The sequence below is a fragment of the Arvicanthis niloticus genome, chromosome 4, assembly GCF_011762505.2.
Source record: "Arvicanthis niloticus isolate mArvNil1 chromosome 4, mArvNil1.pat.X, whole genome shotgun sequence".
Lineage (NCBI taxonomy): Eukaryota > Metazoa > Chordata > Mammalia > Rodentia > Muridae > Arvicanthis > Arvicanthis niloticus.
In genome coordinates, this window is record NC_047661.1 from 78,067,565 (window position 1) to 78,095,502 (window position 27,938).

The 27,938-nt window shown below is 39.9% G+C and overlaps 1 protein-coding gene across 2 annotated transcripts; it reads right to left on the bottom strand.

Annotated features, from left to right (window-relative positions):
- Positions 1 to 3,210: 3,210 nt before the first annotated feature.
- On the bottom strand, positions 3,211 to 21,529 carry Hao2 (hydroxyacid oxidase 2). Of its 2 annotated transcripts, XM_034500887.2 has the most exons (9): positions 21,423 to 21,498; positions 14,967 to 15,071; positions 14,065 to 14,203; positions 12,926 to 13,077; positions 10,953 to 11,236; positions 9,552 to 9,761; positions 7,761 to 7,919; positions 7,381 to 7,450; positions 3,211 to 6,592 (listed from the first exon to the last, which is right to left on the bottom strand). In XM_034500887.2, the coding sequence occupies exons 2-9, from the start codon at positions 15,049 to 15,051 to the stop codon at positions 6,537 to 6,539; spliced, it is 1,155 nt and encodes a 384-aa protein (XP_034356778.1). In that variant the 5' UTR covers positions 15,052 to 15,071; positions 21,423 to 21,498; the 3' UTR covers positions 3,211 to 6,536. The 2 variants fall into 2 exon arrangements, with proteins under 2 accessions (XP_034356778.1, XP_076789134.1); XM_076933019.1 differs by lacking the exon at positions 14,967 to 15,071 and having other exon boundaries at positions 21,423 to 21,529.
- Positions 21,530 to 27,938: the final 6,409 nt, after the last annotated feature.

A 27,938-nucleotide genomic window follows, 5' to 3' on the forward strand; every position in this document is an offset into this window, starting at 1 on the left:
TGTAGCTATATGTATATGTTTCTGTCTTGCTATGTCCAGAGGACTCTGTTTTCTTGTTCCTATCAGCAGCCTCTGGCTCTTGTGCTTTTTCTACTCCCTTTTCTGCAGTGAATACTGAGACTTTGGAGGAGGGATTGTATTACATATGTTTTATTTAGAGTTGGATATTCTGCAGTCTGTTATTTTTTGTACCTTGATCAGTTTCTCTCCCTCTCTCTCCCTCTCTCTCCCTCTCTCTCCCTCTCTCTCCCTCTCTCTCCCTCTCTCTCCCTCTCTCTCCCTCTCTCTCCCTCTCTCTCCCTCTCTCTCCCTCTCTCTCTCTCCCTCTCTCTCTCTCTCCCTCTCTCTCCCTGTCTCTCTCCCTCTCTCTCCCTGTCTCTCTCCCTCTCTCTCCCTCTCTCTCCCTCTCTCTCCCTCTCTCTCCCTCTCTCTCCCTCTCTCTCCCTCTCTCTCCCTCTCTCTCCCTCTCTCTCCCTCTCTCTCCCTCTCTCTCCCTCTCTCTCCCTCTCTCTCCCTCTCTCTCCCTCTCTCTCCCTCTCTCTCCCTCTCTCTCCCTCTCTCTCCCTCTCTCTCCCTCTCTCTCCCTCTCTCTCCCTCTCTCTCCCTCTCTCTCCCTCTCTCTCCCTCTCTCTCCCTCTCTCTCCCTCTCCCTCTCCCTCTCCCTCTCCCTCTCCCTCTCCCTCTCCCTCTCCCTCTCCCTCTCCCTCTCCCTCTCCCTCTCCCTCTCCCTCTCCCTCTCCCTCCCTCTTCCCCTCTCTCCTTTCCTGTGTGTGTGTGTGTGTGTGTGTGTTTCAGAAAGCTTCTGCAGTGGTAGGTTTCCATATGACCAAGGTCTTTTTTAAATAGATAACCACAAGGATTTAGTTAATTTGGGAAATGGCAGATTTTTAAAGGAACCAAAAATAGCCCATGATATTTTGGTTCCAGTCTGTTAACTCTCTGTAAATCTTGATGTTTAGCCATTTAATCTTTAGAATCTTTAACAAAAGTGTAGCTTTTCAATCTCCCTCTCCACTCCAACCCACCCCTCTTCTTCTTTCTGGCAACTTCAGTTAACAAAGGAATCCAGTGATCTCAAGTCTATCTTTAGGTACTGGCATGAAAGTTGAGTTTAAATAGAGAAAGAATTAGGGTAGGAGACAATAGAAATGTTCAACTAGGTAGTATTACTTATAGCTAAGATGTGGTCCTGACCATGATTATCTTAAATACAGTCCCACGGGGTAGCCTGAAGAAATGTGTATTCCTTGAGCAGACAAGGTGCTCTCAGGGGATGGATTACTTTTGACTTGGGTTAGAGCTCATTTTCATGGGTAACTGATCTCACATACCGATAGAGGCGTCTCTGGGAGCATCTCTGAGTTTTGTTTTCAAAAGGGCCATTTACTCTAGACCTGGGTCAAGGCTGGGATAATATTTAGACAGGTAGCACTGCACAGTCACATTCTGCCCCAGGCTCTTGATTCCATCTCCAACTTTATTCCTTCCTCCTTTAAAAAATCTTTTCAGAGCCTATAGGAGCTCTGGCCAGCTGGTTAAGGGAGTGTTGTGTACTACTCTTGCAGAACACCAGAGCTTGTTTCTGTGCACCTATGTCTCCTGACTCACAACCACCTGTAAGTCTAGGTCCAGAGAATCTGACACTCTCCTCTAGCCACTGTGGGCACTTACACTCATGTATGCAGACACATGCAGATATGCACAATTAAAAATTAGAAATAAGATAAAATCCTTCAAAATATTTTTAGCAGAAGATTGTTTACTAAGCTTACATTATATTTTTCTTTAGGCAACTTTATTTATAAAATTTATGTACTGAATAGGTCATAATTAAAATATAAAATTCAAAGTTTGTTTACTCTTGTAAAACTATCAACACTATATAATTTAGAGTATTTGTCATCCATGAATAAGCTACATACCCACCAATAGTTGCTACTTGCTCTCCATATCTATTCCTAACTCTGGGCAAAAGTTATCTCTATAGTTTTGTCTGTTTAAAGATTTCATACAAAGGGATTTATACAATTTTTGATTATTTTACCAACTTCTGTTGTTTAGTGTCACGTCTAAGGTTTACTTAGGGTGTAGCATAGTTCAATGCTTTGGGTTTTGTTGTTGTTGTTTTTGTTGCTGTTGAGAATAATTTGGGAATGAGAAAAACACAAAGAAGAAAAGTAAAAGCAGATTCCTGTTACATGATACTATTGTTCACACGTGTGTGCCTCTGTCTCACCTTGGGTGATTTTGTAGACTTGCACATGTGGACCTGTGTTTGTGTGTGTTCTACATTGAGATAATGGCAGATGTGATGCTGTATCCTTCTTATGGCACATGGCTGTACTTAAAAGGGCTTTCTTGTGGCATTTGTGTTCTTTGGAAAGATTATGTCCTGTGACATTCCCACATGCAAATATACTACAAAAAATAACTTTTTTATTGTTGAAAGTTTAGGTGATTTTCTCATATTTTTACAATTAAGTAATTATAATCACGAATTAAATATCACAAGAAGTTAAAAACAAAACCCAGTGCGTGATCTCTTTGTGCCAATATTCTGATTCTTGTAATTCTACTCTTTTGAAAAGAAGAAAGTAAACTGCCATGGTTCTCAGTCATTTACCTTTCTTTCTTGGCGATTTTTTCTCAGTTATAATGTACTTAAGCCTTCACTAAATCCAGTTCAAACTAGGTTATCAAACTGGTTCCCCCAAACAGCTAGTTTTTCAAATATTTAAAGAGCTAAAGTCATTAGGTATTGGTGAAGATATAGAAAAGTATTCTATTTGTGAAACTATAATTGAAGCAAGTTTGTCTTAGACAAAAAAAAAAACAATCATTTAATCATTTAATCTTCACCCAATGAGTCCACTCAAAAAGTTTAAGGAGTAGATTGTTAAGATCAAGCCAAGAGGCATTGCAGAGATGGCTCAGTATTGAAGATCACTCCTGTTCTTGTGGAAGATTTGCCTTTGGTCCCAACATCCACACGGTTACTTACAACTGAGTGTAACATTCGAGAGGCTCCAATACTCTTCCAGGATTCAGGAAGCAACACACACACACACACACACACACACACACACACACACGTGGTACACATTCACACATATAGTCCACCACACATACATATAATCAAATATTTTTTTAACAATATCAAGAGTCATATGGCCTATCTTGCCCATAAAAATCTTGACATAAACACTGTAATACATTTAGTAGAAATTTGCATTTATTGCACATCAGGTGTGTTACCCATTTCCCCCCTGCTATTTGAGATTGACCCCAGAATCTCAGGCGTGATGATCTACCACTGAGCTACATTCCTCCAGTGAAAATTAGTATCCACATAAATTATTTTAAAGACAGTTTGAGTTTCAGAGCAAAATTGACAGGAAGTACAGGGTTCCCATAGCTACATAGCCCATAAATGCAGAGGCTCTTGCAGTTCAATGTCCTGAACAGAAAGAATGCAGTTGTTACATCGGTGAAGCTGCACTGGCCTGCTATCTCTGTGGTTTTGCTTCTTTCACAATGGCATATGTTTAGAATTCAAAAAGACACAGCTTTTTATGACAGGCTTTTTGCCTTTAGTGACCTATCTTTAAGTTTCTTCCTTGTCTTTCCATGGTTTGATAGCCCCCTTCCCATGGAACCAAATAATATCTGGTGTCCAACATTTATCCATTAACCTACTAATAATTAACCTTGGCAGGTGCCAAGTTTGGGCAGTAGTTTCTGTGAAGACTCTCATACAGTAGTTTTCTATGTACGTGGATATAGATATAAATATGTTAGGATAAACAACATAGCTCACCATTGCCGGTTCATTCAACAAAGATGTTTAGTTTAGTGGCAAATTGACAAGTTGTCTTACAAAGTGGCTATGCAGTTTTAAATGCTCACAAGCAACGTGCATCCTTGCTATAATTTGGTGTTGGTGTTGTTTTGACTTTGTGATATTCCAGGAGGTATATGGTGGCTCCCATTATTTTTATTTGTAGTTCGTTAGTGTGCATGTTGTTGATCATCTTGCTATGTTAGTATTTTCTATCTTCATACTTCCATTGATGAAGTGTCTACTCATGCCTCTATCTACTTCATGTCAGGTCATATTGTAATTCAGGGTGTTTTTAAGTTTTCAAACACTTACTTCTGAGATTTAATATGCATTTGTTTTGAAGTAACTAAAGTAATGCCATCTTGTCCTGACTCCCTTTTGTTTCTGCCTAGAAACTTCTCAGCCCTCTACCCCACCACAGTCATTCCTGCCTTGGTAACACATTTGAGATTTATATGACCATAATTATGGTCCAGATGTATTAATCAAAATAATTCATGTTTAAAAAAATCAAGAAAGCATAAGTTGAAAACAATTGTCATGTTATGACTGAAATAACTATTATATTGTGACTAAACAAATGTTTTGTAAGTTTCCTCTGACCTTCATTTAACATTGATGTAATTGTGGTTTTTTTTTTTTTTTTTTTTTTTTTTTTTTTTTTTTTTTTTGCTAAACCGCTGAGCTTCAGTGTCAAAGAACTTTGAGGTATAAGCCAATTCTTGGTCACTGGCCAAAATTAAAGGACTGATACTGTTATATGTTTTGCTTGTGATCCTAGCCTTTGAGGGCTGAGCCATCTCTCTAACCTGACTCTGATACTCTTAATTAGCTTAATTAGTGTGGTATTTTGTATCTTTCTCACATAAACTGATTGCCCTTTGGGTCAGTGTGCAAGCATATGTTCATGTTTCTGAGCAATAGGGAATAATTAACTGGTGTTTTCTTTATGTAATAGTTTTGGTTTCTTCCTTTAGGATTTCTACTTTGTTGGAGCCTAGAAGAAAATGCAGTTTAGTTATTTTAGATCCAGGATCCAGAAAAGGCAGCACTACTACCCAAGAGGATGTATTCAGGGAAAACTTACATTTATAAACAAAATAATCTCACTATCTACTCATGAAATTATGTCCACACCTTGGACTATTGTGATTTTTTTCATTCTTGAAAACAAACAAATCTACAGAAACTCAATTAAACCATCAGCTGCTGAGTTTAAGGGTAAAGAGATACCCTGTGTGATGGCAGTTTGAAGTTATTACAATAAGTATATGGCTACTCCCAGGGAAGTTGGAGGAAATTTCCCAGCATATCCATCAGTCAAGGAGAGCATGAACGAGTTAAGCTATGAAGTGGCTAGAGACTTGGCCCTTTGGCTTGCTCAGCTAGCTTTTTATCCCCTCATGAAGCTCAGGCCCACCTGCCCAGGGATTGCACTGCACACAGTAGGCCAGGCCCTCTATCAATTAGTAATTAAGAAAATTCCTCCAAGATATGGCTACAGGGCAATGTGATTGAAGGTGTTCTTCATTTAAGGTTCCCTCTTCCTAGGTGACTCTGGGTTTGTGTCATATTGACAGCTAACAATAACTATGACAACCATAGGGGACAATAAGCACTAGATGTTTTCATGTTGTTTCTAGTGGGATGAAAATGGTGGGACCTAAGTTATTGATTGTACAAATGGAGGAATATGGAAATCCAGGGTGCCTGACACATAATACTATGTTATAGAAACACGGATCTAGATTGTGATCTGGGGGCTGTGGAGCATGTTACAGAAGTGCAAAGTCCTTCTAGGAGTGGTCATATCTTCCTAGAAATGGGTGAGGCTTGTTTTTCATGTATGAGTTTGCACAAAATTAATGTTCTAGGCTGACTTCTAGGTAGCAGAAATTTTCTCAGACTTAAGTCTTTATAATTATTTTCACAATTGTTTTCACTCTAATAACCTTATTGAAAAGGCTTAGATTTATTTGACAAAATGATTATGACCAGAATAAAGATATCTTCTTTTTCATGTATAAGTAAGTGGCTGGAATAGTTAATTTTAATTTAATCATAGAGTCTTGAAAATGAGTTTCAAAATCTTCTTCTTGCTTTTTTTTGTGGTCAGCTACTGTCAACAATAGATCATAACATTTTTGTGACATGCTGTGTCAGAACCTTGAATAATTCATACATACACACATTTGGTCTCTGTTGTATTATGTTTCAGACTTTGACTACATGGATTAAAACTTTTGAAATATTTCTTTCAGGAAAGAATGAGCAAAATGACATCAGGATAACCCTGTCCCCATTTCTTTTTGAACATATATTGCTATTTTAATTGATACATAGTGACTGCACGTAATTATGGCATAGTATAACATTTCAATAATGTATAATGTACATACTAATCAAATTAAGGTAACTGATATGTCACATCAGACGTAACTATATCCTTTCTTGCTGGAACATGGTTATTTGACATAGTCAATTGATTGTCAACTATAGTTATCCTGTAGAACATTGCATGTTATTCCTTCATCCAAATGCACCCTCTTGTACCTATTAGCTATCTTTTCTTCATCCATCTCAATTTTCGAGGGTAGAGAAATCAAGCTACTAGGAATGATGGGACCCAAGAAGAACAGCATCACAAACAATGTTGAAGGCTTGAATTTCTCTTGTAGCCAATCTCGGTAGGTCCTTATAATCTGGAGAACTGAATCAGGTCTGGACTGATCTCAGAAACTGATCGGCAGCCTGAAAGAATCAGTCACAATTATGAGCTTGTTTCTAGACAAGTGAGAAGGCTTAGCAGGAAGAGGTCTTTGAATAGAGATCTGGTAGTATGGGTTTGATCCTGAGTCCCCCAAAATAGCTCGAGAAAGCAACTCCCAAGAGTTATATTTCCCTCCACACTTATTCCTGTTCACTCTGTCTGCCTCTGTCTGTCTCTCTGTCTCTCTCTGTCTCCTGTCTCTCTCTCTTTCTCTCTCTCTCTCTCTCTCTCTCTCTCTCTCTCTCTCTCTCTCTCTGTGTGTGTGTGTGTGTGTGTTCCCCTCTCTATTACAGAGCTAACTTCTCTTCCTCCTTGGGCTTGGGTCGATATACCAGAAGCAAGCCTTTATGCTTACCTTGATAAAGTGTTATTTATATCAAATGTGTACTGTAATCCTGGTTGCAAGGGAAATCAATGATCTCCTAGCTGCTCACAGTTTATGCATACCCATGTCAAAATGTGAAAACACACCAGAATGTAACCAATGAGAGATTCTTTTCCTAAAATAGCAATGTAGGAAATTTCATACCTGGGGCAGAAGCCTTAGGTGGCCTATGAATTATGTATTAACAATATCCTTGAGAAGAATACAGGGTTTCCACTGTCAGAGAGCAGTTCTTGATCTCTTTTTATGACATTTCTATAACTGTTGTGTCTTCAGGACAGCTACCGAGCCAAGGCATGGTTAACCAGCATGAAGAACCTTCATTTTTCATCTGTAGACCTCCCACCTGAAGTTCAATACTAGAGGAGTGAACAGAGTCCATACCTGAAAGTGTCATACAAGTGTGCAATTCTGTTTTTAGAATATTCAAAACTTCCTTAACACCATGTTCACCCTGAAAAGTAGAAGGGAAGGGACAGAGGTTTGAAAGAAAATTTGGACCACTGGATGGTTACATACCATGTGCACATTCAGAACAGTTGCAAGAAGGGCTAGAATTTACAAAATCTAAAAAGAACCAGTGGGGAGAGGCTGAGGTGAGGGCTGCTGAAGTCTGTGAAACACTTCAGAGGCCTGAAGGTGAGGTGACCTGCAACAATTTTGTAAGAACTTGAGGAAATGTTTTCATTGAGGAAATAGAAGATGGGTTATGGAAAACCATGGGAGTGAGTACTGAGCTCTGTATCTCATGTTAGCAATCTTACCTTGCAGGCAAGGCCCCAAAGGATTGGTCTCCCAAGAAAAATGCACCTAGCTCCAAGGGCCAGTGCCTTCAGCACATCATTGCCAGTTCGAACCCCACCATCCATGTACACTTCAATTTTCCCTTTGACGGCAGCCACCACTTCCCTCAGAGCATCAATCTGAAAGAGAAATATGCACACATCTTCAAGGAGTTATATTTTGTTTCTCAAAAGGTCATGGGATGAATGTTCTCCAAAGTAGAATAGGACCAGGAAATGCAAGCAGAGGCCAAGACCTTCACATATCTATCTCTAACTGTGTTTTAATCTAAAGGAACTCAGAGCCCTGCTCCCAAGGACTGGAGATTCCTGTGGACCAGAAGCTCCTGCTCACTGACCTCCAGGAGACTCCTCCAATTCTATATGGACTAGGACAGCAGCCCCATCTGGAACCTAGAGATAGGATCCTTGAAGAGACGGTTCTGAGAGGCCTTTGGTTACTATCTGTACCTCTCTACAGGAAACTGGGGGAGAGGAATTTAATTAGTGTTTTCAGACTCTGACACTGGGCAAGGAATCCATCAGAATGCTGCCCCAGACTGAGAGCAGTAGTAGTTGTAGTAGTAGTAGTAGCAGCAGTAGCAATGATAACAATAATAATAACAATAATAACAATAATAATAATAATAATAATAATAAAGAACAGGCAGAAAGCAACTTTGTCCTTTTATATGTGTATGGAGAAACTACAGGATGTAGTTTGGACATATATGTAATAACTGGAGAAAAGTAATGTCCAAGTATTATTTGGAATATCTATGAAAAAGAAATAAACTTATTTATAAAAGCTCCTCTAGTCATACTCAGCAGTGCAGTTGACAATGATTTAGAAATAGAATGGAGAAGCCAGTCGTGGTGGTGCTTACAAACTCAGCATCTAGGAATCAGGAGCTCAGAGCTAGCCTGGGCTACATAAGGCTACCTCTCCTTTGAGTCACAGTTCAGAGAGAAGAGTGCTATCTCAAGGATCTCTTCACAGAGGTTTTGATTTTGTTGTATGAAAACTTTTTACTCATTGAAAGTAATTATATGAGAAGAAATGAGAAAATCAGATTCAAACTATTGACAGTAGGGCCTTATTCACTGTCAGTGAGCAGATTTGTAAGCCTGATCCTAGAAGAGAAGAATCCTGTTCTAGTCCCACGTTCTCTCAATCTTTCTGTCTTCTCCTGCCTTAGGAAGAAGGAGGCATAACTGTACCTTCAAATGCTGTTTTTACTAAGAAACACAGCAGAGTGAGCCTCTCTCCAGACAGGCTTGTCTGTCTACTACCTGTTCTCCTTAGCGAGGGCCTAGTGGAGGAGTGATGGCTTCTGGAAATCACTCCATTCCACAAGCCTTGGACACACTTTGAAATTTCTTGTCTCAGAATCTATTTTTTAAAGAATTAATCAAGGACAATTGCAGGTCCACTTTGAAAAAATATTTACACGCCTCTGGGTGGTACTGCTCCTTCCTGCATTGTGTCAGATAGGAAAACTTGAAGTTTCCAAAGTCTATGAAGATACATTCGATTTGATCTGATCACTGCTGACAGAAAACAGTGTCCTGCCTTTCAAACGTCTCCCTTGGTCTCTTGTGAACTGGTACTCACTAGTTGATGTCTTTAAACTCCAGAATCCCTAACTGAAAATGGGAATATATCTATTTCGCAGCAGTGTCACAAAGTTTAGATATGTTACACATACAGTTTAGGAAAATAATCACACAAACACTAGGCTTTTATTAGTGATTAACCATCCTCCTACTTACAGAAGCAAGAACCTCATCAAGCTGCCTCCCGCCATGGTTGGAAACAATGATGCCTTGGACGTTGTGCTTCAATGCTAATTCTGCATCCTCTTTCGTCAAAATTCCTTTGAGGATAATGGGCAACCGAGTTATTCTCTGAAGCAAGGAAAGATCTTTCCAGCAGAAAGATGTACTTGGCAGAGACGAGAGAGCAGAAAGTGTGCAATTTTTCTGTAAGGGATCAGAAGATGACTCTTAATACCAAATGAATGCTCACTTGATTGACTCAGGAGATGAGATGTGTTTGAAACACTGTCATTTATAAGCTCTGAAAACTGAGCAATGCCACTCATTGCTGATGCTAACCACTTCCTCTCCCAAAAGTTGTATGAAGAATTTCTACTTTTGATGACCTTTTCACTGACTATTAATGAATGTGTTTGTTTGATAATTATTCTAGGATCTGGATAGACACAATGACAGATGAGACATAATCTATACTTTAAAAGGGTGTGTTATGTATTATGTGAGACAAGTAAGAAAAATAGTCAAAGGACACAGTGACATTTTATGGTTGAACTATCTGTGGGTTAATAAAACCAAAGCAAAAAGGATCTTAAATCAGGCCTTGCCTATTATCTAGCCTTGGCTCACACTATACAGCATATTTCCTTAAATTCAGGGACACTCAGAGGAATCATAGAGGCCCACTGGCTGAAAAGCCTTGTTTTCTTAGCCTTGATTTTTGCTCTCAAGGGCATGCCATCTTTATCCATCATCAGAATTTAATGAAGTGTCCATGATAGTTCCTTGTTTGAAAGGCTTCCAAAAGATGTGTTGCAGTGCCCTGATGATTCTGAATGAATTTTAAGTATTCACGGCAGCAGATTAGCGCTCCAGCTAACTAGACTGGCTGGCTATACAACTGTGCTGTGAGCATCCTCTCCAGAGACTCAGTTTGTCTGTGCATCCCATGCAAAATAATCGCTTTTCTGAACTCATCATGAAAAAGAAAGTATGAGAGTAACGCTTTAGTTTACTCTCTAGTTCCTGCAAAACTCCTCCCTAAGGCTCCCCTGTCTCCCAACATTGGCCCTGGCTTGAACATTTCTGATGACAGGCTGAGCATCTCCAGAGGTGTGAGCATTTGGTCATAAGTTCTACCTGCCAGGAGGCCCTAGAAAGCAATAAAAACTAGGTCAGCCTCTTTAACTGCTATGTTTCCAGTGTCTGCCACAACAAGGCAGGTAGGGGAAAATATTTGCAGGAAGGAAGACTAGAGAGTGGGAAGGAGAGAGGGAGGGAGGAAGAAAGGGAGGGAGCACGGGAGGGGTGGATGAAGGGAGAATGGAGAGAAAGAGGGAGGGACACTAATCATCTCTTCTTATCATAAATGCCCATTGAGTTTGACATCTTTCTCACCTCTCCCGGGGATCGGAGATCCTTCAGCTTTATGTTTGCCTCCAAATTCAGCTCATTTCTCTTGTTCCCTCGCCTATTGCCAAGTATAGGCACATCTACAGTGATCACCAAAGCTTTGAAACCCAAGGCTTCTACCCTCTGAACCATCTGCTTGTTGATGTCCCAGTCTGGCTGCACATAGAGTTGGAACCAATGGAAGCCCCTCGGGGCAGCAGCCACAATGTCTTCCAGGGTATAGCTGGAGTAACTGCCGATGACATAGCAGATGTTGGCCTCCTGAGCAGCTGGAAAGCAAAGGGCATAACCTAGTTTGGAGGCCAGAGCTGTTCTGACCTGGCCTCTGGCCAGATTGCCCAGTGAGTTGAGAGAAAGCCTGAGTTCATTCTACTTCCCCATGAGAGATGGCATGGTTCAATGGAGAGGGTTAGCGTTTGCGTTCTTTTCTGTGTACGCCCCTCTGTAGGGGGAAGAAGTACGCCCGAGAATGAGAAGGCTGAGTCTCATCCCTGCCTTTCTGTGTTGCTTTGAGACTTAGTTCCTTTGTCAAATGGGAAAGGTACTGACTGATAAATGTCATGGCTACTGAGTTGTTATTTCTTATTTCCTACTTTGATCATTTCAGTGTGTCTTTCCAGGACCTTGATTTCACTGTGAGGCTACATTCATGGCCAGAGAATTTGTCCTAATCAAAAATTAATGCCAATGGCTCATGGCAGCAGGAGACAGCTTCTTTCACTCCACTACAAGACCCTATAGTAGTACAGTCAGTCAACCGTCTTCATATAGGACATTAATGTTTTCCACTTAGCCATGCCTGTTTGTCTCTTTAACTCTAGAATCCTCAGACTCATTGCCTAGTGTATCATGAAGTCAAAGGGAAAAAAATTAGAAGACTTCTGGGAAATACACACACATACACAAATACATTCCCCATGTATACCACACCCACCCACACCACACACCTTATATACACACCTCACACACACACACACACACTACATATATACCACACACACCTACACCACACACACCTGACACATACACAAATACATGTCCCATGCATACCACATCTACCCACACCACACACCTCACACATATACCTACACCACACACACCTGACACACACACACCATACACACACCTGACACACACACAAATACATGCCCCATGCATACCACATCTACCCACTTCACACATACACCTACACCACACACAACTGACACACACACATACACACACACCATACACACAAGCACACACACACACACACAGACACACACAAAACCTGAAATTAAGAAGAATATGTTTAGTGTTATCTCTTCTCATTCACTACTGTTATTATCCATGTTTGAGGAGGTCAGGGACAGACCTCCACAGGGGTCACAGGGACAGACCTTCACAGGCTTTACTAGAAAGGAGCTAAAACCACCAAAACCCTTTTTGTTGCACAGGATGACAAGGTCAATCAAGGAGAAGAGAAGTGGGTTACTTAGAAAAGGATAGCTACCAAGCCCTGTGTGAGGAGTTAGGCAGGGAAAGATTCCTCTTCATCTTAAATGTAGACTCAGAATTCAGCTCCATCTCTAGCCCAGAAAGATGCAGAGAGGTCCCTTTCTCGGTGACATGCTTAGCACCTCCCCTTGAGGTACCCCCTTTCCCTTGGTCTGATTGAGGGGGATCAGCACCCTTCTTTAAAGGAAACGACTTGAGGCCTCAGCATCTCTTATCTATCAATAGCTCTTCTTTTACTGGGATCATTATTATGAACAGTGAATTTTTCCACAGTCTACATCAGTGTCACACAGCTGTGGCTTATGCAATCCCTTAGTCACCATTTTTAATTCCCAATTAGACTGATGCCCCTGAGACCTTTCTGTAAGAGGTCCTAATGTTCCCTACCACTTATGTGGGTGAGACCTCCTGCTCACTTCTGGCCTTCTGGAAAGGCAGCCTTCAGGTGGGAGAATCCATACCTCTAGCTGTGCTCTTTTCTCCATCTGGCCAGGCAATTGAGTGAAAGGCTGTGGGTGAGATGCAAATGGGGGCATCGATCTCCTGTCCTTGGATTGTGGTCCTGGTGTCCACATTTGACACATCTCTCAGGTATCTGGGGCGGAGGCGGATTCTGCACTAGACAGACAACAAGATGGATCATTTTCCAGTATGGCTACCCTTTCTGGAATTGGGACTCTAATTTACAATGCATATCCAAGCAGACTTAGATCTCTGAACCCTTCTTAGGATAAGTTGCTGATCTCAAAAAAAGCTGCATAGGCTTAGGATGTGGCAAATTTCCAGGAAATCATTGCCCACATAAACCCAGTCCCTTGTGAACTGTTGGTGAATCAAAGTCCACCATAGCTTCTATCTTGCATTGTTAGAATACTGTTTCTGTGTCTAGACTCTCAGTGCTTAGATGTTTAATTTAGTCTTTATCAGCAATGACTAGACAGGGAAAGAAAATTTCAGATATCCCCAGAAAGAAATACAAGGCAATCAAAAGTCTAAATCCTAGAAAACAAGCATGTCTCGCAACTCCTGAACCTTGGGGAACTAATTTATTTGATTTATATACTGCTTTACAGAAGGCACAGTAATTCACAAATGACATCTACAACATTATTCTACAACACTTGGAAATAGCTGTTGTTGGCTGGCATATGCTCCAACCCTTAGCTTTCAAGTCCAGTTCTCACCCAAACCAATCTTCCATTATCCCTAAACACCCTTTGATCTCATTTTCTCCAAACTTGAGTCCTATCTCTTCCTTTACATTTTTCTCCTCCAAGGCAGCACTTTTGGGAGCTCAGGTCATCTAGATCTGCATGCAGCTTTCTACACCCTGCACTGCCATTAGTCCTGTTCCACCTTTACAGTAATGAAGTTGCTTGGGATGCAGAGAGCTGATAGCTCACTTGTCCTAGATCTAAGATAGATTTTCTCCATAAAACTTCTCCCCAGGTCCCTATCTCTCACCCCCACCCTGTGGTAAAACACAGAAGCCTGCCATTCTCCTGTTTATACTGTGTTCACTAAAGGCAGAACTATTCCCATCTCAGGAGCTTTCAGCCAATGCATCCTAGAGTAACAATGGAGAGGATGAAGGGCAGACCTTTTAAATGCTGCCATGTTGTCATTGTAGGTGATGCCGTCATCAGCTTCTCCTTCAACAAAGTCCCAGGAGGTCTTAGACAGCTGCTTTTGTGCTTGTGCCTTAAAATCTGCCAAACACACCAAAGTCATTTCTGAACCTTTAAGACAGAAAAACAAAACAAACCCAGTGAGAACATTTGGGCTATAAAGGGGTGAGGTAGAGTGTAAAGCTGCTTAGATGCCACATCTGTATGTTGGTGTTCTTTAACTCAGTGCACTTCTGTTGACCCCCAAACCAGGAGACTTTCTTCCTCTCACAGCCACTCCCCACAGCTGATCATTTGGTTTTCTAAATGTCTACCACAGCTTCTTCCTACATTCTACACACATTGCTTTAGATCATAAAGGCTGCACCACATCTTAAGGGATTACAACTGACGTGTCTCTTGCCTCCTCATCTCTTTCCAGGTGGAGTGAATCTTCATAAATGTCTCATTGCACATCTAGTGTCTCCATAAGCCCATATCACCTCACTTGCCCCTTTCCAGGACCTGCCTCACAGCTGCCTACTTAGTGTCAAGTCTCAGTGGTCTTACTTTCACTGTAGTATGGCATCTGTACCACTGTGTGAAAAAAAACCAAGTCTGCCCAAGTCAGTGTGAGTTCCCAGAATCTCTAAGATGTCTGAATTACTGAAGGCTATGGACAACATGGTGAAAGCAGTTGTTCATTTTGGGTTGCCCTGTGGCTGGGTGATTGAACATGTTGCCAAAATGTCACTGCCTTCTACCTTTTTTGTTATTTTTGCCAAGAACATACTTTCTTCCCATTAATTGCCATCAATGATCTGATGCATCTAGTACATGGAACTTCTAATACAAGTACCCAGAAGGACTGAAGAGAGCTTAGTTTAGGGCTCACCAGTAATTTCTCCAGTAGGAACAAGAACAGTGAGACTAACAGCTGTGAAGATGCTGTAGACACTGGGATTGCTCACAGCATTCATAGCTCTTACACAAAAAGATTCTGGAAGGAAAGAATGTGAGATGCAAACTTTAAATACCTAGCTAACTCTGGTGCAGGAGATAACAGTGTAAAAGTTACCCTGAGCCTAAAAGTAGAAACCAAAGAACTTTTAAGTTATTGGCTGAGGGAAAGATACATATACCAGGAACTCACTCTTCAATCAGAAATGGCAAAGGACAAAAATTTCACATGAAAATGTGGGATGCTGAATATTTTGTCTGGGGTAGAGAAGAAGCAGAAGTGGTCTGAGGGCAACTGGAACTAGGCAAAAGCCCAGGGAAGCCCAATGGAGAAGCAACACACCATTCCTATCTAAGGGGCAAAAAAGCAAAAAGAAAAAAGTCCCCTGTGATGTCGGCACTTTACATGGAGGTTATGAAGCAGCATTTGACTACATCTATTGAGCTTTGCACAGGCAATCTTGTCAGTTGGTGGGCAGGACACTACCCAATGTTGAGCTAGTCTGACAAAGTTCAGCATCCATATTTGCTTTAACCCACCCCTACCTACCTTACTCCTGATGTGTTAATAAAACCTAAGCCAATCCAACTATCTTGCAATTTCTCATTCATAATTCTGTGTGACTATAAAAGTTAGTATAGAAGTTCGGAGAGTGTTATTGCTTGGAAGACCTTGCTTTCAACGTCGGGGCTTAGCTTATAGCTAGAAACTTACACAGCAGCAGGGCCTGATAAGAGTGATTTAATTTAACTGAACTTTTTTTTTTTTTTTTAAAGAAAAACAAACAATGTGATTTATGCTAAACATCTGCTTTCCTTCTAGGAGCCTAGGACTTTGGTACAGAGACTGATCATACTACAGCTCCCAACATGAGTTGCTAGGCAGAGTCTCTGACATGTCTCATCTTGGCACTGGAGGTTTCAACACATCTCTTGGAAGCTTATACTTGATTTTTCCCCAGACGCTGCCCTATCCTAACTTTTCTTTGAATTTTATCACTAAAATAGCCTATAGTCTCAATGATGTGTTAAATTCTTTGACTTCCCCTGATTCCACAACTGGACCCCTGGCTTTAGGATGATACAACACTAAATTAATGTGCAGATGTGTTGATTTCTTCAATTTAGCATTCCTCTGTGTGCCATGTCTATGCTTTTGAAGGAGGAGTAAAATTCTATCAGATTTCAGTTACTGACTTCTTAAACATTAAATGCCAATGGCAATGCTTTTGTGAATGCATCTAGCATAGAAACTGCACAGAACTGGAATCTAATTCATGAGAAGCAGCTCAGCATTACATGGCCATAGCATTGTGATTATGGAATCTGAAAGCTTTTTGACAATGAAGTATTAATCTCAGCATCTTTAAAGGTAACCAAGGCTACCTCATTTTCATTGTCCCTTCTCATCTTTCCATTAGTAGCTGTCACCTTCTCTGTCAGACAGACCCATTACAGCTAATTGGCCATTAATCTCTTTCTTTTGGATTCAGAGGGAATGAGCCTCAGAAAATAAGAAAATTATAAAATATTAGGTAATAAATTAGTACAGGCAATGACTTGGGAACTATATCTTCTGTTAGCCTCCAGAGATAGATGCTGTCCTTTAATTCCACAGTAAGGAGCAAAGTTGTCACAGTAGTATTTTAAAATGTAAATTTTATATATGTTATATAAAGTGTGTGTGTGTGTGTGTGTGTCAGTGATTTAAATTACATGTTAAATAACACTTAAGAAAAGTTTGGAAGCATAGAGATACAATTGTCTAATTTTTTTCTATGATGTAAGTAAAGGTCAGTAGAGTATTGAGTTGATTGTTCTTACTAAAGGAACAGTGTAAGAGTTACAATTGAAGAGAATCACCACTTTGCTGTTCAAAGCTTTCCTGGAATTTTAGAAAGAACTTGATGCAATAGTTTGTATATTGCAATCTGCTTCACACCAATGTTGAAATCAGAAACTGAAGGAGTATTTTAGTTGTCTATCCATTACTTATAGGCCTATTTCCTCTGTCTTCATGTGCTCTGCATCTGTTCTTTTTTGGCCCCGATTGTCCTGAGAAACAGACTGGTCATAAGGGAACCCTTTTGCACACAGATCACAAATGAGACTTTGTTTCTGGAGCTTTATCTTTTTGAGTTTCCTCAAGCTAATTCTTTCAAGGTTAAACATAGAGAGGAACAATTCAGAAAAGACAAATGAAATCCCAAGAGCAAAGATGTTCTGGGTATCTGCTGCTGTGCTCTGATGGTCCAATTCTGATCCTTGACCTTGACACAAACTAGAGCTGCTGCCCTGGTGAGGAAGGCCTTGTTTTGTTCTGGGTGATGAGCTGAGCTGAGCTAACTATCCTAAATAAAGCATTGTTTTCTTTGAAGATTTTATAGCATACATAGTGCTGTACTTAAGAAACTCTAGGGTATTAGAGTTTGCATTTGGTTTAAAGACCCTGGGGTGCTCTGTAGGGAACAAGGTGAGAATTACAGAGCACACTAGGAGACACAAGGCAAAATGTTTTTGTTTTTGTTTTTGTTTTTTTTTTTTACAGTTGGTAATTTAGGATGCTTCCTTCAAGATCCTTTGGCCTACTCTCTTGGCATTTAGGCCAAGATTTGTAAAGTCAAAGATAAGATTAAGAAACACATCTTGAAGCCAAGTTTGGGAGATTATAGTGTCCAAGGTTAGCTGAAACAGATTCTGGGAAGACTGTTCCAGCCTCAAGGATAGATGTTGCAAACGTCAGGATAACCTTCATAGCCTTTATCCACAGCAATTTGTCTTAAATAATCTTAATCTTAAATATGTTAAATAAATCTTTAAAAAAGCACCACTAAATTCGTGGCTGAATTCTTTAGGGAAAGAGTAAGCAGGATGAGACTCTGCATGCTCTCAGGACAAGGGCTTCAGACAGTGGGCTTGATTCCTTAGATCCCTTAGGCAAACAGGGTCAACCATGGGGAGAGCCTCAGGACAACCATAACAGGGGGATAACTAACAGGAGAAAGGGTTGAATCAGTAACAGGTCTGTCCTCAGAGTAATACCAGGAAAGGAATGCTCTAGCACAAAGGTGCTTTGAGAAACATTTGAGAGTAAAGGAACAGAAACCCCATGTGGCCCAACAGGCACCAGTTTAGTCAGAGGCTACAAGAATTGATCAGTGGTTTCATCAGCCTAGAAGCAATTCAGGTCAGGTCTCTGGGCTATCAGGTTAAAGGCACAGGGCCCTTTTAAGTCATGATGCCCATTCATTAATTTTATGATGAGGAAATAAGTTCTCTTTTGTCCAGTAACCTTCAACCACTCTATCTGTTCTCCCTATAATGTCTCTTCCTTTCTTGTCCTGTGCCCATGGGATGCCATGGGTAGTGTGTGTGCTATTTGAGTGTTTCTGAATTTTCTCTCTCTGCACTAGTCCAAGGGACTGATTCATGCTTGTGTAGAACCGTGTATCACAGGTCCAGGACATGCTCATTCCAGAGACCCTGAGCACATTCTCAGAAGCATCTTAGCATTTCTTACTTATTTTTCTTTCACTATGTGGTGTCAGTAATTAAGATTGCTGTTCTCCATAATCAGCATTCATGAGAACTTAAAAAAATTATGTACAACATATTTTTTATAGTTTCCAATGCTGAACAATGAGTACCAAAACGACGTTGCTCTGTAGACTTTGTATCGTGAGTGTGCCAAGTTTCAGAAACATTGTTAATCAAGGGAGTGCTTTCTGTCACTTAGAATCCAATCACTATTTGACTACCATTTTGTCTATGAGAAAAATATGTTCTGAGCTCTGAAGAAATAATTCCCAGGCAGAGTACTGATGCCCAACTATGTTGCTCATTATTTACTTTGTATGGGAGTTGGAGACCGTTGGGAGAATGCTGGAAGAGACAGCAATAGAGTGATTAGAAAGATTGGGGGATTTCCTGATTTAGTTAAGTGATGGAATGATTTAATTATGCATATTAGGAGCAACATAATTGATCCTTCATAATAATAGTGATAGTAATTAATAATGATGACAATGACGACGATGATGATATACTGTAGCCATCTATCTAGTGTGCCATGACACTGAGCATACTGTGAGAGTAGCTTGGGTATACTAATGTTTTAATTCTTATTGTCATCTTAAATGAAAATATTACTATCCTCCATTTCATAAGTGAGAGAAAGATTAAAATATTTCATACAAAATCACACACCTAGTCGTGTGTTCTGACTTCAGTTGCCTGGATGTTAACCACTATGTAAAGAAGAAACTGTCTGTTGCCAAAAGTGGTTTATAGTATGACAAGTACCTTGGATATTTGAAATATCTTGGTCATATGTAGCATATTACTTCCTTTGGCAATATTACATCTGTACCAGAAATTATAAAGTTACCAGATAAGCAAGCAAGCAAGTGGCCAACCAACCAAAGAACCAAACAACCCTCATCCAGATACTCATTAAAAATAGGCATTTAAATCCATTTCAATACCTTACAAAACATTCGGCATTTAAATCCATTTCAATACCTTACAAAACATTCTCCCACAGGCTTCAGTATTTGACTCTCACAATACAGTGCATGTAAGAGTTAAATTAATGATTTTAAAAACTGGTTTGCTTCTGTTGCCCTTGAAGCTGCACAGTGTGGTATATGGAGGAAACACATATCAACTGTGCAGCACAAAGTGAACAAGTTTTCACAAATTTGAGCCACTAGGAAAGGTGTCCTGATTGATCCCATGAGATTGCTGTGTTGGCTCTTTTTGCTCAGGACAGGGTGTACAAACAGAAGTTACACAAATGGTTCCTCTTCTGTTTATCTTAGGCTGAGGAGTAAGAAAGTCCAAATGTTCCAGAATATAAAACTGACTGCCAACATGATATCATTGCATCCCTGGCTTCACACAGTGGCCTGAAGTCAGAACACAATGCATGAAATGACCTTCAGACTATGAGTGAAGTACAAGTGAATCTTGTTTTTAGATCTCATGTTCATGCCCAGGGTGTCCCATTATGCACACATGAATATTTCACTACCATAGCTGTATCACTTCCTGTTACCCTAGACTATTAACATTTTCTAGTTATTAAAGACAGATGCGTTTATATGGCTAATCTGGCCAACCGTCTGGGTGTGGCCAGATTACAAGTTCACTAGAAAGATTTAGGTTACTTCTTTTCTGCTGCTACAGCCAGCTAAGAGCTCCATTTTTCAAAATCCACATCTATGAGATAAAGGCAGCTTGGATTTCCAAATCTCTGTTTGGAAAGGGGCAGCCTTGTAGGCCAGATGGCTTTAAATGAACAAATATGTATTTGTACATATACATTTTTATATTAGTTCGCTGGTGTTTTAGGGCATATTTTTACAATAGTGACTAGCTTCTATTAGATATCTGGACTGCCCTAAATACTGGAGGTTAAGTGAAAAGTTAGTTTTTCAGGCTCAGCTTTCAAAACACAGTAAAAATTGAAGGTGAGATTCAGTATTTCATTCTTAGTTTACTGGTATAATTTAGAGATTAACATGAGTGCTTTCTGAAAATATGTAAAAATAATTCCCATTGCTTCTCAAAGTAGACCTCAGATGATTCCCAGTATCATTTGTACAAGTTCCAGTTGTTACTAAGTTATAAAATCACAACATCACTATCAAGCCTAGGGTTCTTGTAAGACTAAAGGATTCTGTAAAATTCAGAAGGACAGAGTGGTTCCCAGTAAAGGCTTTAGGAGATTTGCATTCTGGGAGACTGTAGAACATGAAAGGTCCTTTTCTTTTCCTTTTGTTCCTTTTCCTGGCTTGTCTATTCCCATTCAAGTATTGGCTATATATATTCCAATATCACCCTGTCTTGGTTCCTCTTCTCCTCAGTCCTCCCCATATTTGTGTAGGAACTTATCACAACCCTAAAAAGCCCTTCTACTGAAGGGAATTTACACCTGTTTCAAAAAACAAACAAACAAACAAACAAACAAAAACAAAAAAAAAAACAAAAAAACCAGAGTATCTTCAAATAAATGATACAAGTTCTTTTTTAAAAAAATATTAATTATATTGCTTGTAAGAAGCAGTAGACCTGTCACGACATTCTTGTTATTGCCAATGTTCCATGTAATGAGCACATTTAAAGGCAAGGTCATTTTAAAAGTACATATTTTGGCTAATTTTTTCCTAGGGATACATACATATCCGGCCATTTCTAGGACTGAACCTTTTCTGCCTGCAGACTCTTTGATACTACAGCTTCCTTGGGTAGTGCCTGAATGTCCACACCCCTACCACCTATCTCCATGTGACTTTCTTTGCCAAGCTGTCACTATGGCTTTCCCAAAACTCACCCCCTATTTCATCTTCTCCCCAAGTTCCAAGCTTATAGAAGATACCCCAAGACAAACCTGACTCTAAGGTCTTCCGATAAGCAGTAATAGCAGTGTGTAGAGGCAGCCCTGCAAAGCCTGCTACAGTGGATCACTGTTCAGCTTTGAGGTAAAATATATTCAAGGATAAACATCAATCTTTTGGTTAAACAGTTATCAGGGAAGTAATGAATAACCAGTCCAGATTAAAGTTAGCCTTGACATAACTTGAATGGCTTTGTAATGTTTGTCCCCTAAACTAGTTGTTTACAAGATATAAAAATCCTGAAATTTTGTTATAAGATTAAAGTTAAAAATACAAAGTAATTGCTTATTAGCTTTCTAGCCACTTGTTCATAACGATGGTTAATAGAAGGATATGAGTGATTTCAGGTAGAGAGTTTAAGAAATATACTTCAATGGAAAAAGGAACCTTTGCCTGGGATGTGGTAACTGGATAGAGCAGATAACAGCTTGCAAGCCATGATATAGTGAAGCCATGAAGATAGTGAGGACCCAGAACAGGGCTGCATAAGAGTAATGTGGAGCTCTATATACGAAAACAGACAATCAAATTAATGCAGGAGACAAACATTAATGCCTCTGAGGACAACATGATTCAGTAAAGTAGGATGATGGCTTGTAGAACAAAATGAAACTGTATGCAGAAAAAAGAGAACTGATTCCCTCAGGAGAATCTTGTAAGGTTCATTCAAGCTGACTAACTGATTCTTCTCTTCTTTTACCACAGCTGTTATCAGGTGCTTATGTATTATAATTGCATGTGCCATTATAAGTTGGTGATAGCCTCACCAGACACATGGTTAGACGTTTTCCACATTTTTCAGAACAATGAATGAGTTTAATTAACCTGCTCAAAGCCATTGCCAGTGTGAGGGTTAATCTTGACTGTCAACGTGATGGGGTTTAGGATCACCTGGGCAATGCCCTTCTGGGTGTGTATGAGTATAGGTATTTTTAGAGTTTGAGTGAGCTGAAAAGATCTGGCCAGAAAGTTGTGGGGCACCATCCCACAGGCTGTGACCCCAGGCTTAATAAAAAAGAAAACAAGTTGATGTAGTGGCTCATGCTTGCATTCTAGGCATTCTGATAGTCAAGGCAGGTAGATTGTCAGAAGTTCAAGGCTAGCCTGAACTACATAGTGAGACTGAGGACTGCATGAGCTATAGCATAAAGCCCTGTTCTAACAAAGCAAAGCAAAGCAAAGCAAAGCAAAGCAAAGCAAAGCAAAGCAAAGCAAAGCAAAGCAAAGCAAAGCAATACAAAAACAGAATAAAGCCAGACTGAACAAGTAAAACAAAAGAGAAATTGGGGAGCAGGAGCATCCACCATTTGTTTCCTGACAGTGGATAGATACCATGTGATCACCCACCCTCTGCTGCTGCCATAATGGACTATCATGGCTTCCTTTAAACAGTGAGAACAAATAAACTCTGTCATCTTTAAGTTGTGTTCCTGGGGCACTTTGTCATAGTAATGAAAAAACATGATGAACACAAACACTAAGGAGCACAATTAAGATCTAAACGTAACTTGACCTGAATACTGCTGTGGGAAAACTGCTAGTTATGGTGGTGGAAGTTCTTCATTGACTGGATAGCCTTCTGGGGCTCAGCACGAATGGAGGGCTCTCTTCATTAGAAGAGTTTCTTCTTCTCTGACCTTGTCTGGAGAATTCTAAATCTCCACACTCGCCTCTATCTGCAGAATGTCACATAGTCTCAATTAATTTATAGGATCAATTTCCTTTCTCCTGTCAAAACCTGTTCACCCAGCACCTGAGATTCCTGAAATGCTTTCCCATGCTAATGAGGCACTTCGGGTACCCTAAGGTCTCCTCCAGCCAATGATCTTTGCCCATCCTAAATGTCCCTGCCCTCAGACCCCCAAATTTTTATATGTTTTTAATTACCTTAAGTAAAGTTGCTCTGCCTACTTACTGCGGGTCCTGGTGTGGTTTATTCACTGTATGTACTCACAGGGAATATGAATCCCTGGCTCGAAGCCACTGTCTTTGTGGATTGTACCGGCCATGAGGATGGAAAGACCCACATACTGCCATAGTAGAACTTCAAAGTCTTCTAATAGTCATGGGAGTGAGATCTGATCCTCTTCTAGAATCTGCAGTGTTAGTGAGGAAAAAAAGTTTTTCTGTCTGTTGCCCAAACTTTCCCTACTCTATCTGCTTGGAGTCAGGGGAAATGATAGTTTTCTGACCACTAGATGGCAATACTATCTCAAAAATGCTTTCAAAACAACCTGCAGTTAATCTTGAGATTTCTTTTTCACAGCCAGTTTTCAGCCCTTTGTATTCAGCCCTGGGGTATATCTGTGGTCAAATCTGACATCACCTGGACAGCATACAGTGTCTTGACTGACATTTTCCATTACATTGTGAAGCACACCTCTGAGTTCCAAATAGCAGGTTATGGGAAGATGATACTTTAGTTTCAATTTTTGTTTGTTTGTTTGTTTGTTTGTTTGTTTGAGATAGGGTTTCTCTGTGTAGCCTTGGCTATCCTGGAACTCACTCTATATACCAGGCTGGCTTTGAACTCACAGAGAACCATCTTCCTTTGCCTCCCGAGTGCTGGGATTAGAGGCATGCACCATCTCTGCCATATTTATTAACTTCTGCACATTACTTGAATCCTTTTGTGTCCCATTCCTTCACACCATCTCTCAGACCATGATGAGAAATGTCCTAATTTGTTTTCTGTTGGTTGTGGGGAGGAAAGTATTTGTTCTAGTTTACCAAGTTATAATCTGTTGTTGAGGGAAGCTAAAGACAGAACGTGGAGGCAAGAACTGAAGCAGAAGTTGTGGAGGGGAGCTTCTCACTGCCTTGTCCTTCATGGCTTGCTCAAAGTGATTTTTTTTTTTTTTACATAGCACAGGACCACCAGTCCTGGAGTGACACTGCTACCAGTAGGTTGGGTCCTCCTGCCTTAGTCATTAATTAAGAAAATGCCCACAGAGTCTTGCCTAGAGATAAACATGATGGAGACATTTTCTCAACTAAAGTTCTCTCTTCCAAAATGACTCTAGCTTGTGTCCAGTTGAAAAAATATAGGCAGCACAAGAAGCAATGAGTTGATGTATATAAGTTCTAGTAGCAGAGAAGAGAAAGATCTCATAGTTTCAATTTATGAAACTCAAATTTGAACTATATATCATCCTAGTTCCCTTTTGAATTGGGTTGTTGAACTGAGCTAAGGAAGATCCCTTTTCATTGATGAAACATTTTATATAAGTATCCAATACCCTCACCTAAGGGGATTAATCTCAATGGATAGATATAAGGTCACAGAACCAGTTGAAGTGGAAGTTTGACAGCATATCTGCATTCTAGAAAATTGGTTCATGGTGAGAAAAATCAGTCTTGGACTCATCTGGGTTCTATGGAGCATCACCAGTAGGATTTTGAGAGAACTTGGGATACAACTGAGAAGTGGTACTTATCTTTCTTGGGTGGCCATTATTACCTGTTGAGCAATGTGCCTACTTAATTTGGGTGACGAGAATGAGATATCATCCTAAGTAGTCATCACCCAACCAGAAAGCAGGTGGCAGTTGCCCTCCATCAAATGCCAGAGTCCTGAGCAATTAGATTCTTCTCCTCTGGTTTTATGGTGTGTCTCACTTGAGATAGTTCTGCAAGTCAGGATGAACCCTAGACTCAGTTATGCATGCATGACTTAAGACTATTAGGCTGAAAATGACCCTCGACATTTGAAGGTAATCAGGGTAGTGTCACCCTTCAGTTACTGAAATCATTCACGGATAGGACTCAGTCACATCAACAGGAGTTTGCAGATTTCTGATCCTATTATAAGCCATGAATCTCTAGCAGGGGCTATGCTATTGGTAAGACCAGAGGCATGGCATAGTTACAAGGACATATGTGGAGAAAGTCTAAAGAGAGACTTTCAGGGATCTGTGGTACAAGACATAGATTAGACCATTTGTCATTATTTTATGGAGTCAAAAGTGTTGATTATTTTTTGGCTGGGGCAGACTCCTAGCTGCTCTGCTCCCATGAAGACTCCATATCCTGACCCATCCTAGAGGAACCACTGCACTCAGAGCAGCTAAGGAACTACTGCACTCAGAGCAGCAGGATTTCAGGATCCCAGAGGAAGCCCAAGTCCCAGAGGCTCTTCTACCCAGGAGCTCAGGATCATAAGATCACAAAGACATCTGTACTCTGAGGAGCTCTGACACAAGCAAGATAACTGGAAAGACAGGGTCCAGTCAGAAACAGTGAGTAAGGTAGCACTAGAGATAACCAGATGGCAAAAGGCAAGCACAAGAACATAAGCAAGAGTAACCAAGGTTACCTGACATCATCAGAGGCTAGTTCTCACAAAATAGCAAGTTCTGGACACCCCATCACACCAGAAAAGCAGGATTCAGATTTAAAATCACTTCTCATGATGATAATAGAGGACTTTAAGAAGGACATAAATAACTCCCTCAAAGAAATACAGGAGAACACAGGCAAACAGGTAGAATCCCTTAAAGAGGAAACACAAAAATTCCTTAAAGAATTGCAAGAAAACACAAACAAACAGCTGAAGGAATTAAACAAAACCATCTAGGATCTAAAAATGGAAGTAGAAACAATAAAGAAATCTCAAAGGTAGAATACCCTGATGATAGGAAACCTAGGAAAGAAATCAGGAGTCATAGATGCAAGCATCACCAACAAAACACAAGAGATGGAAGAGAGAATCTTATGTGCAGAAAATACCATGGAGAACATTGACACAACTGTCAAAGAAAATGCAAAATGCAAAAAGCTCCTAACACAAAATATCCAGCAAATTCAGGGCACAGTGAGAAGACCAAACCTAAGAATAATAGGTATAGATGAGAGTGAAGATTCCCAACTTAAAGGGCCAGTAAATATCTTTAACAAAATGATAGAAGAAAACTTTCCTAACCTAAAGAAAAAGATGCCTATGATCATACAAGAAGCCTACAGAACTCCAAATAGACTATACCAGAAAATAAATTTCTTCTGTCACATAATAATCAAAACATCAAATGCACAAAACAAAACAAAAAAATACTAAATGCAGTAAGGCAAAAAGGTCAAGTAACATATAAAGGCAGACCTATAAGAATTACACCAGACTTTTCACCAGAGACTATAAAAGCCAGAAGATCCTGGACTGATATTCTATAGACACAAAGAGAACACAAATGCCATCCCAGACTACTATACCCAGCAAAACTCTCAATCACTATAGATAGAGAAACCAAGATATTCCATGACAAATCAAATTTACACATATCTTTTCACAAATCCATCACTACAAAGGATAATAGATGGAAAACTCCAACATAAGGAGGAAAACTACAACCTAGAAAAAGCAAGAAAATGATCTTCCAACAAACCCAAAAGAAGATATCTATACAAAGATAATTCTAACTCTAACAACAAAAACAACAAGAAGCAACAATCATTTTTCCTTAATATCTCTTAACATCAATTCCCCAATAAAAAGACATAGACTAAAAGACTTGATCCATAAACAGGGCCCAGAATTTTGCTGCTTACAGGAAATTCACCTCAGTTACAAAGACAGACACTGCTTCAGAGTAAAAGGCTGGAAAACAGTTTTCCAAGCAAATGGTTCCAAGAAACAAGCTGGAGTAACCATTCTTATATCAAATAAAATCACCTTTCAACCAGAAGTTATCAAAAAAGATGAGGAAGGAAACTTCATACTTGTCAAAGGAAAAATCTACCAAGATGAACTCTCAATTCTGAACATCTATGCTCCAAGTGCAAGGGCACCCTCATTCATAAAAGAAATGTTACTAAAGCTTAAAGCACACATTGTACCTCACACAATAATGGGGGGGGGATTTCAACACCCCACTCTCAGCAATGAAGAGATCATGGAAACAGAAACTGAACAGAGACACAGTAAAATTAACAGAAGTTATGAACAAAATGGATTTAACAGATATCTACAGAACATTTCATCCTAAAACAAAAGAATATACCTTTTTCTCAGCACCTCATGGTACCTTCTCCAAAACAGACCATATAATTGGTCATAAAACAGTCCTCAACAGATACAAAAATATTGATATAATCCTTTGCATCCTATCAGACCACCACAGACTAAGACTGGTCTTCAATAATAACAAAAACAATGTAAAGCCCACATACACATGGAAACTGAACAACGCTCTACTCAGTGGTGACTCGGTCAAGGAAGAAAGAAAGAAATGAAAGACTTATTAGAATTTAATGAAAACGAAGGCTCCTCATATCAAAACTTATGGGACACAATAAAAGCAGTGCTAAAAGGAAAACTCATATCTCTAAGTGCCTACAAAAAGAAACTGGAGAAAGCATACACTAGCAGCTTGACAACACACCTGAAAGCTCTAGAACAAAAAGAAGCAAATACATACAAGAGGAGTAGACTGCAGGAAATAATCAAGTTCATGGCTGAAATCAACCAAGTAGAAACAAAAAGTACCATACAAAGAATTAACAAACCCGGAAGCTGG